Source organism: Parus major, chromosome 3 (assembly GCF_001522545.3).
Source record: "Parus major isolate Abel chromosome 3, Parus_major1.1, whole genome shotgun sequence".
Lineage (NCBI taxonomy): Eukaryota > Metazoa > Chordata > Aves > Passeriformes > Paridae > Parus > Parus major.
Window position 1 is genome coordinate 19,767,482 of NC_031770.1, and position 17,616 is coordinate 19,785,097.

The 17,616-nt window shown below is 37.6% G+C and overlaps 1 protein-coding gene across 9 annotated transcripts in view; it reads left to right on the forward strand.

The window, feature by feature from the left end:
- The window catches only part of ESRRG (estrogen related receptor gamma), a 389,158-nt gene that overhangs the window by 253,928 nt on the left and 117,614 nt on the right, over positions 1-17,616 (forward strand). For all 9 annotated transcript variants that reach the window (XM_015621015.3, XM_033513291.1, XM_015621011.2 and 6 more), the window contains one exon: positions 13,625-14,040. In XM_015621015.3, coding sequence (XP_015476501.1) covers positions 13,638-14,040 — 403 coding nt within the window. In that variant the 5' untranslated portion in view covers positions 13,625-13,637. The remainder of the gene's footprint in view (positions 1-13,624; positions 14,041-17,616) is intronic.

Sequence of the window (17,616 nt, forward strand, 5' to 3'; positions counted from 1 at the left end):
CTGACAGGTTATTATTATGTCTTCTTTGAATATATGAATTTTATCCCTATATGTTGGAAGTGTAAGAATGGGAACTTTTTATATAAATAATTATCCTGGTAGTGATGTACTGCATACTATTGCCATATTTTTTCACTTTTACAGCATTCTTGGCCTTATCACCCGTAACATAAATCTCGGGCTCTCATATTTAATACAACCTGTAGGATAACCATGCCTGTGTAATGTACAGTCAGCCAATCCCACATCATCATTTGGCTATCAATAGTTGTTGTCCTATGACAGATGTTTCAGCTGATGTCCCGTTTTGGATTTTACAGAATGATGCAGCCATCCAGGGGTAGATGAGAGTGGCCTCTTTCAGGTGTTCATGCTGATCTCCACAAGCACCCTCAGTTTATTAAGCATCCAACTACAGGCAGTTAAAGTCTTGAGTATATTGGTGTTACCTTGGTTGCTCATAATTTATTTTTCAGAACACCAGGCTATTCATTCCATGAAGCAAAAGTAATATGAAGATTTACTGTCAGACCCTCTACTGTGTAAAGAACCAGGGAAAAAGTGAAGCAGATTTGGTATATGATCTAAGCAGATGCCTAGTGAAATGATTGTTATTCCAGATATCAGTTCCATCATGGGGAAAAAAAAAATAAAAATATTCCACATCTGGTAAAATCATCATTTAATGCCATTCTATTAACTGATCAGGGCTGGTCCTTGGTTTGATGAGCATCCTCAACTTGTACTGAAACTGGTGAGGCACAAAACTTCTCTGAATCAGATGTGTGTTACTTGAATTTACTGGTGGAATGCCACATTTTCTTCAGGCCAGTCTTCCTTTCCCTGCTTACCCAAGGACAATCAGCTTAAACAGAACTTTCAGCTATACAAGAAATAAATATTTGATCTAGACTTAATACTGGTGAAATAACTGGAGCAAATATGTCATTAAAATACAGCTGAAATTTGCAGTGTGCAGTGTGGAGTAATTAATGCTGATCTGTTCATGTAAAGCTTTTCTTGGACAAGCCTCTCATGGACATTTTCCAGAAGAGATGGCCACAGGTGAAGCATGTAATGATTGCAGTGTATTGATACAATTGCTTTATAATTGCAAGTAGCAACGCTCCTGTTCTACATGTTATAATTGAGCAGGTACATATTTCTTATGACAATTTTTCTGGAATATGCTGAACTTCTTTCTTTGCCCTGTGACTTCCACCAAAATACAGGGCAAAAGTTAAGAGAGTAGAAACAATATCAGGACTTTGTGAGAAGCTTATCATGGAAACTTCTGGAGTCATGGAAACATTTTAAAAGTGATAGCTTTTGCTTCCTGACCTTTGCTGCTGATACCAGAGGCAAATTTCTGACGTGTAAACCCAGTGGCATAAATAGGTTTGAATTACACATAGTAATATGTGAAGAACTGGGAACTGTGAAAAACCAAAGGTTTATTTATTTGTTCGTAAAAATCTGTAATCACACATTAAAATCCAAGATAGACTAGAAAAACTTTCAAGCTGTATAGGTGTTGCTCCTATGAATTCTCTGATTTATCTCAATATGTGATGAATTTGGTTATCAGTACCACACCCAAGTAACCTACTAAACTATTTTTTTAATCTGTTTCTATTTCCAGTCCTTCCAGAGCCAAGATACGTGAGTAAAGAAAGAGTAGAATTCAGTGGAAGAAGTTCCTTTGTTGTTTTTGGTTTTTTTCTTACAGTTTTCACTTGAAACTGTTACAGAGCTTCATAGTGTAGAAATAAAAAGTTGTGAGCCCTGTTAACAGACAGGGCTCATATAGCTCAAATGCTTTAGTTCAGGTAAATAAATAGGCTGCTGTGTTCTCCGAGTCCTTGCATGTCAGTGTGGTTTTCTTTGGGTGCAGTAGGTTATGGTAATCCACTTGCATCTTGTGTATCAAGAGTATCAGGACCTTAGACCCTCTGAAATCACAGACTAGGTTAGGGAATAACACCATTAGCTGGTATAAATTTGCAGAGCTTCAGAATTACTGGGTCTATTCCCATGTACCCAAGGTTTTGACCCAAAACGAATGGCAGATGTGCTGTATTTGGAAAAAAATTGATTTTGTTTTTCTAGCTACTATTCCCATTAAAAAAAACAAACCAAACACCATTTATAAAATTACCCAGACAATTTAAGCACCTTGAGAATTGAATAGTGATTATTGGAGGAGGAGGAGTTTTCTTCAGAATTCATGTTCATCTTTGGAACTGACATCTCTGTTCATGGCTGTTTCACAGCAGTTAAAAATTTGCTTAGGCAAGGAATAGTGGAATTTTTTTTATGCATTCCTCTTTCATATAATGAAAACTAGGACTCCTTTTTGCATTTTGTAGAAAACAAGATATTCTGATAAATGGTATTTGTAAAGTATTTGATAAATACTTTAGTAAAGTATTTATTTTCCTAGTTTTATATGCTTATTTCATTTCAAATCCTTAAAAAAACCCCACCCCAATCATAAAAACCTTGGGCTATTCACAATTACACATTGCTCACACATTACCCTATGTGCTGTCTAGTACTGTTCTTGACATAGGCTTTATATTTGGAAAGGCTTCACACAAATAAATTTGGATTAATTTAACAGAAAAATAAACATTTAAATTAAGAGTAAGAGGTAATTAAGTTTTCCATTTAGAAAAAAACAAACCCTTTTATATTTCAAAGCAACAAAGGTCCTGTTTCAGAGGTGGAAGACAAGTTCCTTTCTCAGACATAAATACTCAAACTTCCAAAGCATGTTTTAATCAAAGCCATAGAAGAAACCAAAATGTACTGGATTGGAATTCTCCCAAACCATGGCAGGATTCCTATGCCCTGATGATGTCCTGTTGAGCAGTGTTAGACAACTTTTCACCTTTCTGTGTTTTGTTCTGTTCATCTGTAGGAGTGAGATAAGGGGGTATTCTCTAGAAATGCGTTAAAAACCAGTAAGTTAAAAATCATTATTAAGAAACAGTACCATAACATTATGATTAGAAATATTTGCCTAGGCCCTTTTCCTTGCTTATATATTGATTTCAAGTAATCTGGTCACAGAGCTCTGTGTGGGAGCCAGGAAAGCTGAGTCAACCCTAGATCCAGTAGCTGTGGGACTCGCTCTCTGAGAACACTTAGCCACAGAAAAGGCCTGGTCCCCTATTCTGTTTTCAAGTCCTGCGAAAGTGATTGGGATTTTTGTCATCATAACATAGCTAAAAGTAGAACTGTGGCACTTTAGAGACTGTTCTAAACCACTTTCAATTGTTGTCCCTACCTTTCAGGTTTCCTACAGATACTTGCATCTTATAATTTGAAAGGAATGTTTTCTCCCTCGTAGGATCTTACATCTCACTCCTTTTAGTTTCTTTATCGAAAATACAGTTTCAAGCTTTCAATATGAGACCGTGACAAAGTGATTTTATAGCCAGTGCTGAAAGTGACTAAAGTTGACAACAATTGTATTTTATGACAACCACTGCTTTCATGTCCACAGCCTAGTTTCTCATCATCAGCCGTGATTTTTCCCCCCCTTTTTTTTCTCTCCCCTCCTCCCCCCATGACTTTTTTCAAATGTGCACAGTTCTGTATCTCTGCGCTGACTGAAAACAAATCCTTTTACCAGAAGTGCATTTTAATGTGCAGCATGCTTCACTTAAGTCACCAGAACCTAAACTGTATAATATTCAATTTTTTACCAACCCGGGACCAAAGCTTTTTCTTGAGAGCAATGTTCATAAGAGTAGTGGAAGAATTAGTATTACAGAACTAAACCAGATTAGGAGGGAATGTGAATTAGATTTGGTAACAGATGGTGCCGTGGAAATTAAAGGTGCTTTGCGAATGGAAGCGACAGCAGCTTGCCTCTTTTCCTCTCCTGTCTCTCTCTTTCATGCGCTTGATAGACGGGTATAAATCACAACAATCCCGTCTTGACAGCCAATTTCGAGAATTTGATCTGGTTAAAGACATGGCTTTCCTTCTCCACTCACTGAAACTGGCTGCTATTTTATTTTTATACAGCACCTTGTCATATTTAGGAAAGTGGAATCACCTGCCTCTCTTTAATGAAATTTTCTTTAATTACAGTTTTAGCTCTTTAGTGTTAATTACTTTTCCATTCAGCCTGAATTCTCAGGCTGTCTCATAGGGATGTATTTCTCTCCCCCACCCCACCTCTTTGCACTATTCATGCATATGCTTTCATTTTTCTAAAGATGCTTTTCGTTGTTGGAAGTTGTTGTCAGATCCATTATAATTAGATCCTAATTATCAAAATCATCATTATTGTGTAGGAAGAGGAAGCATTGTAAACAACAGTTAAAGTTATAGGGTCTTGTTTGACAGAGCAGAAACATTTCAGGATATATGTGAATAATAAACAAGCAAACAGAAAGCCCTACTGAAAACTCTGGGAAACATATAAAGATCTGGAGAGCAAAACATATCCTTGGAAGGAAAATACAACCAGGTTATCTCTCCATATCTATTCTTCAGAGTCTAATCCCATATTTTTTCAGAAAAGATCAGAATAAAATTACCCTGTTTTAGTTTGCTTATGTAAATATTCATCTTTGCTCCTCTCATTCAGGTACCAGATATAAAAATCACTTTCTTCATGTGTGTCAGGATTGACTTATGGCTGCCTTAATACAATTACTTTCTTGTGTATAAGGCAGCAAGTGTAAGTGAAGGGACTGCTGTGATGCATGGAGATGCTTCTGCCATACACTAAAAGTCCTGAGTGAAAGAGAAAAATAAAAAAAACCAAAAATAAAAACCTCTCAAACTAGGAGAAGATCCATAGAGCTGGCAACTAACAGTTGGTAGAAATAAAGCTTCCTACTGGCAGTCAAATCAAATGTAGTAACAACTCAACGACTCCCTGCTGCTTGCTGACAGCATGGTGTAACACACTGGGACAAACATTCACTTAAACACTGATTGCAGGAAAGCGTCATTTCCCCACTCCCCAAGTGGCTTTTTGGTTGCGTGTGCCAGTGCACATGTATGTGTAGGGGATATTTAAATCCAGTGGCATGTGTCTGGGAGGGCAGCACACACTGGGAGCCAGCTGAGTGTGGGGGTGGGAGAAGGATCACTTGCTTTATAAGTTCTAGTCCTGAGTCTTTTAAGACGCTCACTCTCTGATACTATTTCTGGTGTGTTCTCTCTAATCGCTTCTGCAATTTAACAGAGCCTGGCGTGCAAATTATAATTCTTCTGCTATAAATCTGCAGAAAATCGGTGAGGGAGCTGGGTGGGGAGACAGGTACACGGTGTGTGCACACCTACACTCTGCCTTTCAGCCATGGAACAAAATTGCTGCCAGAAATTGTGAAAAATCTCATGATGCAAACTTTGACTTTCTTGAGACTGAAAGCATTTTTTGTCATCTTTTTCCTTTTGGAAAGTAATGAATGACAGCTGTGTCTCTGATGTGTAGTACTGGCTTTCTGACTGGTGCAAGTAACTTCTTTTGATGCTATAATCATTTCAAAATAATCCCTCTTTAGAAAGCCTGTTATGTTCTTGAATGAATCTTTACTTACTTTTGTAGTTTTTTATTTTTATCTCTTGAAGTAGCTGAATGTAGCATTTCCTTTTCTTTTGCTCTTTCAGCTGATTTCCCTTAATGAAAAGAATCTTCACAATTAATAGCCAACTCCTTCACACTTTACCGTGTCCTCTGGGGGCTGGAGACATCAGGTGGATTCCACCTGATACCACTGAAATATAACCACAAGTAGAATGATGCTCCATAACAGAAAAACGCTTCTTAACTTGAGTTTTTGCTGTCTTGCAGCATGTGACATGAATTGTAAGTCTGCATTTAGACTAATAAAATCTTACTCTTCCTGATCAGTTTACTGGTTTACATATGATGAGGCTTGCCCATCATTCTAATTGTCACATGACAGCCTTTTTGATTGGAACTTTTTGGGCATAGGAATTCTCCTGGTGTGAGTTGGTGCAGCTCTCAACTTTACTCTTGCTGCAGAGCTGGCTCTTTTCAGGGATGTTAAGTCCTGTAACAAAAAAAAAATAAAAAAATACATATAACGTTAGGCTAAAAGTCAGTAAATGAGAGAAGTGTAAGGTACTACAGTGGTAGGATTGTTGCTTCAAACTGCAGCCATGTTCTAGCTGTAAAAATGTTAGAGACACAGGAGAAAAATGTTAGAGACAAACTAAGTAGGTATATGAAGTATTCCCCAAGGTTTAAGGTTGTGTCAGGACCATAGTACACACACTAAACTCAATGAATTTTTTCTGTGTTTAACTTTAAGGTATTGTAGAATTATATTGTTCTGAAGTGCCATCTCCCTGTGTTGCTTTCTCTTCAATTTTTGTCTCTTTTTGTTTTAAAATATTTTAAAACTAAATTGTTGGGTCATAATGAAAAATGTATCTTTTCCTACTTAAAGACATGAGATCCATATACATAGGCAAGTCTTTGAAGCCTTTTTTGGTAATGGCCTGCCTAGTAGTAGTGCATAACAGCTAATAGGATATTTTCTGCATTAAACACATGCTAAAGTTAAGGTCATTGGTGCAATTTTTTATATATGCTTTTGTTTTTTGCCTTTTATTTAGAGGGTTTGTTTGTTTGTGTCAGTGTGTTGCAGTGACATGTATTGGGTACAGTGGACAACTGTGCCACTGAGGGCTGGCACCTTTTCAGATGTCTGGTGTTTTGGCTCAAAGCTGTGAGGTCTTTTGAGTATTATTCCTCATTTGTGTTCCTAAAAGAGTACTTGATGAAAAGAATAATAATTCTTTAGTTCAAAAAGATTTAAATTATGTTGCCTCTAAGTGCTTCAGCTTTTAAATTCAGAAGAGTTATGTTATAGTCTGTCAAACCGTAGATTCTGTATGCTGCAGAGCCTGTGCATGTCTAAGGATACATTTAATTAAACCAGCATTAGTGCATCTATACAGACTTATTAAAACACTTAGTTTGTCTCAATAATATTGATTAAATAGCAGTAGTTTGTTTAATCTAAGTGTATTTTTGCTATTACTACATTACTTCCAAGTAATCAGGGTAATAGTCATCATCAGTGAAATATCACGTTAGTTATGAAGTAATGCCATAAGAATTGATTTAAACTTGGCAGGAAAGGAAGGCTTTCTGTCATATAGCGCCAAAGCCTGATTTGGACTATTAGAATGAAATTTTTACACATAATTTCTCTTCGTATAAACAGGGTGTGTTTTATAGGCTTATAGGTTATTCCGTACTCTGAGTATCCATTATATCAAAGAACACCTCAGACAGTTAATTATGCAAAACATCATGTAAGTAATTACACAGTATTATTATGCATTTAACAGTTTTATTGATTTGCCAGTTGCTCACTTACAGTATTTAGAGCTATAAACAAGAGATGCTCACCCTCAGTTGAAATAGATCCAAGGAAATGAGCTAAAGATAAATGACACTAGTATGCATTGTTGCATCAGATGTAATCCTTAAACGTAGGAGCTGTCAACAGTGATAATTTGCAACACATTGGGGTATCTCAGGATCATTTCCTTCTTGTTAACAAAGTTTATCAACCAGGAAGCATGGGGAATCAACTTGAAATAGAACGGGAAGCAATAATGAATATTTATATATGGTGGGTGAGGAGGTTTAAATAATTCCCCCTTGTTTAGGAGGGTCTGTAGTAGTTGCAAGTCAGCTACTTAAAAACTTTGCTTTTCTAAAAGTAGCACAGAAAACAAAGCACCACTTAGATGGTGCAGATCTGAAGGGTCTGAGATAGTGGTTTGTTTGGCTTGTTTTGTTGAGCTAAAAATGAGCACACAGTAGTGCAGTCTTCCACTGCCTCGTGTGCAGGAAGTGCTTTAGCAGAGATTGGGTAGATGGCATACAGAGCAATAGCAACTGTTTGGGAAGCTGCATCCTCTGTCAGCAGTCATCAGCTAACTCAGGCCACTGCTGGTAACAACATGATGGCTTCAAGCATTGCTCCTTCTCTTCCGGCTGCTACCGGCTTTGACAGCTGCTCTGGAAGGAGTCACTGGCTTGCTTTGCTTTCCTTACCAAGGTGAAATAAGGAAGTTCCAAGAAAACATGAAATGAAAAATTGCAAAAAGCAATGAAACATTCAGCATTTCTTAACAACCCCCCACCCCCCAAAAGAAACCCCCACTAAACCATCACAGCTGTTCTGTTTTGCATCAGGTACTCCTTACTACATGGTTGTACATGTGTGTTGATTATTAAAGACCTTGAGCCTAATAACAGTTTTGTTTGTGCACGCATAGGACAAGATTAGCAATACTTTGCAATTAATGATCTCATCCACTAGGTTAACCAAGCAGGCCTTACCATATTTCTTATTAAAAGAAGAAATCCTTTCTTTTCCTTCCTCCAACTACGCCAGTGCACCTTAATGCAATGATGATATGTTAGACCCAGCAGTTGTCAAAGCATCGTATTACTGTGATGCCATAATGACACCCTGTCTCTGTAAAGTAGTCATGTTTTCTCAAATCACACGTTGCACCGTTGATTTCTGACATGACACTTCATTCAGTCACTTTCCTTTTCTTCGGCGTCTCCATTCTCTGACAATAGCAGCTGGTGCCCATTTTCCTACTAAGTGATTCACATTTTACCACTTTACTAGAGTGCAATTAGCTGAAGCAGAAAAAAAATGCTCAGTGTAAAGCAGCTCAGCTGAAATTGTTACTCAGCTCTTTAACAGGACCTGGTGAGTGTCTTGAGGTGTTGTCATGGGTGTCTGTGTGAGAAGCAGTGTTTTGGTTTCTTTGCACACAAATGTTTTTCTCTCTGTTACAGTCAGGGAAACTGAGTATAGGAATTCACTGGAACATGCTGTTTTTTGTCTACTGATTTTAGTATAGACCTGCGAAATGATACTGAAAGTAAGCACAGTTCTTAGAAGGAAATGTGGTATTTATAGTCAAAGTGAGGATCTGACTTAGATTCCTGACTGCTGTAGACTTTCTGTGTCACTTAGACAAAGAGATTCTTTAATGCATTAGCTTTCACAGTTAAAGTCTAAGGATAGCAAGACTTTTTTGGTAGACATCCATGTGAGAGGAAGGTATTGGAGGAAAATCAGATGGATGGTACTGTTAGCGTGGAAAGTACCTAGGTGTGCATAATAACACCTACCTTGCTGATGCTCCCATGTAGTAGCTGTCATTACAAATGTCAGCTGCTAAAAACCTGTTCTGATATTTATGGAAATAGGGCAATTCTCTCCCCAAGAAAAGAAAATACTTTACATGCAGGTAAAAGTGGACCTTAATGTTGCTCTGCAGTAAAAGTGGTCACTTTAATTGTTGTAGCTAATTATTACTACCACTGATACCACCAAATATCACCAAAGCTCTGAAATAGCAAATAACGCTTTAAGCAGAGCTTTTCCTTCTTGAAAAACAAATGTAAAATGTGTTCACGGATTATGAGGTATTGGCATGTTGTTTTGACCTCCTTTAGGTATTGGTGTAAGGGAGATGAGGGAAAAGTAACTTCATGAACCAGTTATATATAGATGGAATATAAAGAGCTCCCAGTAGCTGGAATGAAGCTTTCTTAAGGCTATATAGCATAATCAGATGCAGTTAATTTTTACATTCCACTTGTATATTGATACTGATTTAGCCAGTGTCAGCACTGTCAATATCATTAGTAATGTGGCAGGTAGATGGAAATATGAATGTGATTGCATTAATAAATTCTTAATATATTCAGCCTTTCATAAGCACATAGCATTACAATTTATTTGCTATTGTTTAAGACTGTTTTAAAGAAGAAGTTGTCTATTGCAGTGCTCCGTCATTGTATCTTTCTGCCAGCAGATACTGGCTTCAGGTCTTTCTTAAATGAAGAAGTTTTGAAGTAAATTTAGTGTAGACATGATGAGTTAATGCTGTATATTGCCTATTAGCCGTGCCTTGCAGCACCCTATGTATTTTCTCTTATATATGGCCACGGAAATGCTTCTAGAGCCTGTTGTTGTTTCTCCTGAAGCTACTGAAAGAGTTTACCTGAGATTTCCCACTTGTTAGGAAACTTACTTTAGAACAGCCCACCACAAATGGAACTGCCATTTATTTGACTTAAAATCTAGCAAAGAGAAAAAACAACCCCACCAAGGCTTTAAAATAAATACTGTACATTTTTATATGACACATGTTATTTCTATTCATAAACCTTAACTAAATTTAGATTTTTATTAATCCAATGTGACCTAAAAATTTTGCATTAACAGCACAATGTGGAATTGGGCTTATTCTCTTTGAATGCAGATAAAGCCATCATCTTGAAAATAGCTCTTTCTGACAAAAAGGTGTTCTTTTGAAATAAAGTCTTATTCACTACATTCCTCTTAGAGTTAATGTGAATTTTAGTGCCTCTAATTTTAGATTGAAGTGAGGTCTAGAATAAAACCCACTGGCTGACAATTGAATTTATAGATAGTTGTGAATATTTCAGGCTTGAATAATAGAGCTGTAGAATTTCAGACACAGAGAGGAAGAGAGAATTAAACTCCAACTGTAGTTTTACACTATAATGCAATGGTGTCTAGGAATTCTTCAGTGTAACGAGCTAAGTAGTAATTAGGAGGGAACTGAGGGAGGGATTTTACAGAGATCTAGCTTAGGCATTATTCCAAATGTTCAGCATGATAATTTGATGGTGGTCACACCTGCCATCCGTTTTAGATGGCTCTTGAATTACTTTTGTTCAGAGGTGGTGCAGTAAGGAAGGAGTGAAAGCCGTAGGTGTCTGTTGCCCACCCACAGCCAGTACCCAGCCTTGTCGCTGTTTCACTTTCTGGGGATTGAGAAAGTTTTTGTTCTCAAGAGTCAGGTGCTGTTGTTTTTGCTTTTCCCTGGAATAGTTAATGTTTTAACCGCATTTACGCTTTGCCAGTGTGCACCAGTCCGGTCTGAACTGTTGAAGCTGGGGTGTAAAGCAGCTCAGTCTGGGTTGGTACCAGAACCTGCTACTTCAGAGGCATCAGCAGACTGGCTTTAGCATAGGCAGCACTGGTGATCAGATTTTAATGCTTGTTAGAATTGAGATGGTATTTTGGTTCTGACTGCTTGGAGTGGGAGATAGCCACTTCTGTACTGGCCAAAACAACATGGAGTTGACCAGCTCATTAATCGTAAATGGTTTTGTTTTTATTTTTTTCAGGAACAGGAAGGGTGACATTCAGGCTAATTATTGCACAAATTAGGTTTAAAAAACCAGCAATGGAAGTTTCATACAAGAATGTGCCATCAAGCTGGTTATGACAGACTGTAGGCAGTGACTCCTCGTGCTGTATTTTGAGACTTTACGTGTGGAGTCTTGGCAGAAGGGAGATGTAAAAAGACCCACGTACCTGTTTAGTCAATAAAAGAATCTTAGTGTGTAGAAAAATAATACAAAATACTAGTTGGTAAAACGTGAAAGTTAATTGCTAATTTTGATCATAGCTGTACAAAATCCAGTGTCAATGCAAGAGGATAGAGAGACAGGAGACACCATGTTTTAGTACTCTAATAACTTCTAACTCTAGTCTAAGATCGTAATGTATGTGAGAGCGGTCCAGTAATTATAAGGTAATAAGTGGAGTGGTGCTGTAAGTGCTCTAAATTAAAAGGAATTCGCAGAGCTGCTGTAAGTCAGTGCCGACCCGCTTTCTTTCAAACGTTGACTTGAGAAAAGTGCTTAGCCTAGAGTGCAAGTAGAAAGACAAGAGAGAGCTATCTATTAATTACAGCACTCATTAACAGTGACGGCTACAAGGCAGCAGATGCAGAAGAAAAGGCACACACTACTGCAGGCTGGCAAGGGGATTTCCCCCCCTCCAGTTCTTGAGGAAAGGACAGCACAAGCAGGTGGTCCACTGTAATAAGATATTTTCACGGCTTTAACCTTCCCATTTCCTTGGTTTATTTGCTGACACCAGATAGCTTGCACCTTCCGCCTCCCTAAATACGCCCTGATTTTAAGTTTAGACGGTAACATTTCTGTACATCAATCTGGCTGTTTTCCAAATATACAGATTGGTTGTTTTTAATAGAATTTTACATTAAAAAACACAACATTAGAGAAGTCGAAATAAAATCCATGAGCACTGATTTTAGGGTGAATCTCATCTTAAACACTTATCTTTAATGACAGGTCAGGCTTTGATCTCCATTACCCTTACTGGAAAAGAAGCCAACTCTTTTGATTTATGTCCTTTTTCCATTGGTGAATTTGCTTCCAGATATTAAAGTAGAAATTGATGAAAATTTTTTATTCTTAAATAAAAAGAAATGGAAAAATGGAGACAAGATTTCAAAAATTACTTCAGAAAATTATGTCAGTCGAATTGTCTTGTCTTATATATTTGCTTAGAAAATACAAATCCATAGCTCCAGGTGGTATTACCAGATAGTTGCTTTTCTGCAGTTAATGTTTCAAAAGAACTGTTCATAATTATCATCTGAACTTAGGCAGACTGTGAGAGTACTGTCAGGAAAATGCCGGATAGGCCATTTGCTACTGTGGTCTCATAATCACATCTGAAGAAAACAAAGATAATACCTGAATTAGAGCTTTCTAATTATTATTGTTATTTTTGTCCTTCGTTCACCCCAATATGTGTTAATTGTAAAAAACTTGGGATGGAAATAGACAAATATTTCTCCCCCTGTACAGTCCTCCCTGTACAAAACACTAATTTGTTAGATCAGATATTGTATGGTTTTATTTCAGATGCTTAATTCTTAAAATTTGAGAACTGAGACAACAAAAACTCACTTTCTGAAAGACTAAACTTTTATGTAAAATTTCCTCTAATACATTTTTTTAATTCGAGAATGGAACACATGAAATGTCAGATACTATAGAGCTGTAGATATATGGGATAGTGGTGTAGTTATTACTGGTTAGTCTGAGCATAATGGCTAGAAAGTAATTGCAGCCACAGCTGATGAATCATTTCACTTAGATTTTGTGAAAATGGAGTTCAGCTGTAATTATTTGTTAGAGTACCCCGTTGATGTGCTACTCTGTTACTAAATAGAGGTATCTATAATAAAGCAATATTAATGAAGAAAAAAAAGGATTGCAAGGGGACTTGCTCTTCAGTTATTGGATCAGGTCAATAGATGATGGATATGTGTTTTAGTTAAGTGTCTTGACAAATACTAATTACAGAGCAGAATATTTATGTGATTAAACTGGAAAATATTTGTTTCTGATAATGGCGGAATTTACAGAAAGAAAGTATAGATGGAAAAATGAAGACATTTAATGGCCGAGCCATCTAATAAGAATTTTAAAATTTTTTTACTTGCTTGATGACAAGTTCAGAATTTAGAGTTGATATGAGGTTGACATGTAGCCTAGAGGGCAGGTGGAGGGGACAGCAGAAGGATCTGGTCTCTTTAAAGTTTTTGTTTACTGCCTGTCTGGAGCTTTGACAAAGCTCTGTCATGCCCTTATGCTGATTACCTTCATGTAGAACAAGAAGTATTGACTAATGAATGAATGATGTGCAGTCCCTAACCCTTCCAGAGCAGCCTTAAAGAGCACTGTCTTTAATACACACATTCTTCTTTCTCTCTCTCCCCACTGCAGGCTTCTCTGCAGAATGTCAAGCAAAGATCGACACATTGATTCCAGCTGTTCGTCGTACATCAAGACGGAACCGTCGAGCCCCGCCTCTCTGACGGACAGCATCAACCACCACAGCCCCGGTGGCTCCTCCGACGCCAGCGGGAGCTACAGTTCCACCATGAATGGACATCAGAACGGGCTGGACTCGCCTCCCCTCTACCCCTCGGCCACAGGGCTCGGGGGCAACGGGCCGGTCAGGAAACGGTACGATGACTGCTCCAGTACCATTGCTGAAGACTCACAGACCAAGTGTGAATATATGCTGAACTCGATGCCCAAAAGACTGTGTTTGGTGTGCGGTGACATTGCATCAGGGTACCACTATGGAGTGGCCTCCTGTGAGGCCTGCAAGGCTTTCTTCAAGAGGACAATTCAAGGTTGGTTATTTGTTAAGCTTCCTTTGTTTTGCTCAGAATGAAAATGTGTAGTCTTTGGCTGAAGCCTGTTAAGACTTCAGACTGTGCCTTTTCATTCTTCTTACTGCTTGGTCCTACAAATGTTGCTTATGAAGAAGTTCCTTTGGGCTTCTTTGGGAGTTCTGTCTGTCATGTTTAGTCCATTGCCATGTTTATTTTGATTTCAAAAAATTGAAAAACACTGGAGCTAACCAGTGAATGTTCAGTTTTGTTTTCTCATTCCCATAAGTGATTGTTGCAAAGAAAGTGGGGTATTTTCTGAAGGTTGTCATGGACGCCTCTTGAACACACCTTGTGATTGCACACAGGATTATGCTTGTGTGTTGCTCCTAGGTACACCACTACTGTACTTAAATTGTTACAAAAATCCAGATTATATTTGTTAAAGAACCGGTGCATGTAAAATTGGAACAAACATGCAGTGGTGTAGTGTGCCTTGTGCATATCAGTGTATTGGTAACTGGTCTTTCACCCACTATATACAATGGCCTTAAATGGGTTCATCAAATAGCTGTAAAATCACGTTCTAAGGAGAGTAAGTTGGCAGCTTTTGGTCTCTGCTCAGTATTTTTTACTAATTTGCTCTTGATACCTATTTCAAATATGCCACATATTTTGGCATAAATTAGTACAAATGGGAAAATTTGCATGACTGCTTCTTCTAGCTTCAGAACCTATGGAGACAAAATAACCTTCTACTTTGATTTAGATATCATCCTTCCACGTAAAATTGAAGGTGCTTTATTTAAAGAACATGAGGCCAAGCTTGGCCTGTGCAGGAATATAGTGTCACATTAAATTAAACTCAGACTTCAGAGACTAAAATTAGGTTGCTAAGTCCAAATTTAAGCTCCTCAATAAAACCTGCTTGATTTTCATACATGTTGAGTGCCTGAAATTCTCAGGAAAGGCAATGCAGTCTGGTGATACACTTTTCTTTTTAAGAATGAATATAGAGTGAGTTTCAGTTTGTAATTTTACATAACCCCAAATTTAAAACATTTCATCAACATTTCTTAAATATAATGTTTCCATATTTAATGTAAAATTAATAAGGAAAAATAATGAATGCTAATTTGATTTATCTATTGCTGAGGCAGTGGCCATTTTATTCTTCTGCCTTCCATTTTGCTGCTAGGGAGATTTGGGTCTTTTACCAGCATGAAGTACTCATTTTTTGCGGGTCATAGGGCCGCTAAAAAGAAACATTTGACTTCAGTTTTTCTAATGTAGCTGAATGTTACATTGTTGGCAACCAGTAAACAAAGATTCCTAGTGGTGGCCTGGGTTTGTGTGTAAAATGAGCACACACACAGAAACAGTGTGCCCATTTCAAGTCTCTGTTTTGGAAAAAGCAAAAAAAAAAAAACTAAATAAAGAAGAGGTAGGTGATTTCCCTTGACCTTGAAGAACATTTTCAGAAAAGCTCAAAAAATGTTTCTGAAGCAATTTGTATTTTGTGATTGTTAAACTTCAATCACCAATTTCAAATAGCAACTCTGTTTTTATAAATGGTATTTAATTGCTGTGTAATAGCTGTCCTACAAGACTGAATTGATGCACGATTATTTTAGTTGCATTTTGAGCACCAAAAAAATGCTACAGAAACAAAAACTGATTGAAGTGTTGACTTTTGGCAGTAATAGGTAACCTGCAATTTTACACCACACCACAGACAGCAAGTTTCTGGGCATGGGAGCAGAAGGCAGAGACGTCATTCTCCAGATTAGCAACCTGGACTTGGCCACGCAGCTCAAGTTAGAACTGGCAGCTGTGCAAAAAGTCTCAGTGCGGTTAGAGCACGAGCTGCATCAGCAGGTGACAGTGCTGTGAAGACAAAAAAAATGCAGTAGGGCAAAACCAAGCATTGAAAAGAAAAGCCATAATAAAGAAACTAAGAATAGGAAATATGTTACCCATCATAATGTCATGGCAGCATCTTCAGCAGTGGTCCTTGCTAAACTGGTGCAAATACTGAGGGTTTTCAGGTACCATCCAAAATTACGGAAGCTGCTTGGGTAAATCAAACCATGTGTTGTGGTAGGTGACAAAAAGTATGTAAGAGGTGCTTCCTCATGATTTGAATGGAAAAATTCTATCTTTAGGCTTGCATGAAATAAAATTCCCCTTAGGTTTTTTGTTCTAATTGGTAAAATTTAGTTCCAGTGCTCTGGAGGTCATTCTTCCCTGCACCATTTCACTTCCTTGTTCATATCATGTTCCTTCTCTCTCTCTGCTTGTTTTTAAAATAAGTTTGCTGCTGCATAACTGTAAATAAGAAAACAGGAAAACAGAAATAAATGCAACAGACTTTGAAGTACAGAATAGAAAACCAGGCTGCCTGAAGAGTCAAATATTGTAACTGTTCATATGTAGGGATAACATGTTTCAGCTCAAAGAATTGCTTATTTTAAATGCTAATAATTTAATTGTGAGGGTACTTTATTATAGATTCAATGAAAAAGAATATATGACTTCCCAAACCTTTGAACATTCATCAGTTTACTAAATTAAGTCAGAATTGTAGATCCTCAGTGCTCTTCCTGTTGAAATTATAGGCACAACTGCCCTGATTTCAGGTAGAGAAAGGCTGAGCTGATAAAGGCAGATTATGAAGCACATCCTGTGTTCATGTAAGGCCTGATGTCCTTTCCACTGAGTCAGTGGGAATCTTTCCATTCCAGTGGAGTCTCTTGAGTTCTCAGTAGGTGGAGGCCACAGGCAGCTGCTCAGAGAGCCAGCCCAGTCATTTGTGCACCACCAGCATCTCACACAAGACAGAAGCATCATAGCACACCTAGTAGCTCCTACACAAGGCAAATATCACTCTAATGTAGAGTATACACCTGTTTTTAAGGGTAACAGATTATAATTCCCTCTCAGATTTAGCAGTTTGGTTTAAAAAATAGCCATTTATGCCTCCTGGAATCAATTCCTGCTCATTTTCTTAAACATTAAGAAATTAAATGAACCCTGTTTTGAAGTATAAGAAGGAGTAATTTTGTCTTTTTAGAATATATATTTTTAACATAGCCCAAAAATACATTTGCATTTCTGGTAAAGTGTGCATAATTATGATAAAAATCAATAGTATTAGAAAAAATTAGAAACAAGCAATTTCCTGGCTAAAAACATGAAAGGGAACAAACCCACCAAAAAAGAGCTCAATATATAAAATTGATGTCTTCTTAGGTCATAGTAGAATGAAGTGATGTTCTGCCCCTTTTGTGAGATATAAGGTATGGAAGAACTGGATGTTCTCTCTGCTCAGCCTAGTACTCACTCAGCTGCAGCTCTCAGCTTGCTTCTGGGATAATTTACATGGCGGCTGATTGCAAGTGTCTCACAGAAATACACACACAGCCAAATCTTCCCAAAATTGGCTTAACATCAGGGATAGTAGAAAATAGCAACATCTAAAAATAGTTACAGGTCCATTGATTTTTAGGGTCTCTTCACAATTTTTGCTGTGCACTGTATTATCTTGAAAACTCTGAGCTTTCATTAAAAGAAAGAGAGGGGAAAAAAAAAGAATTT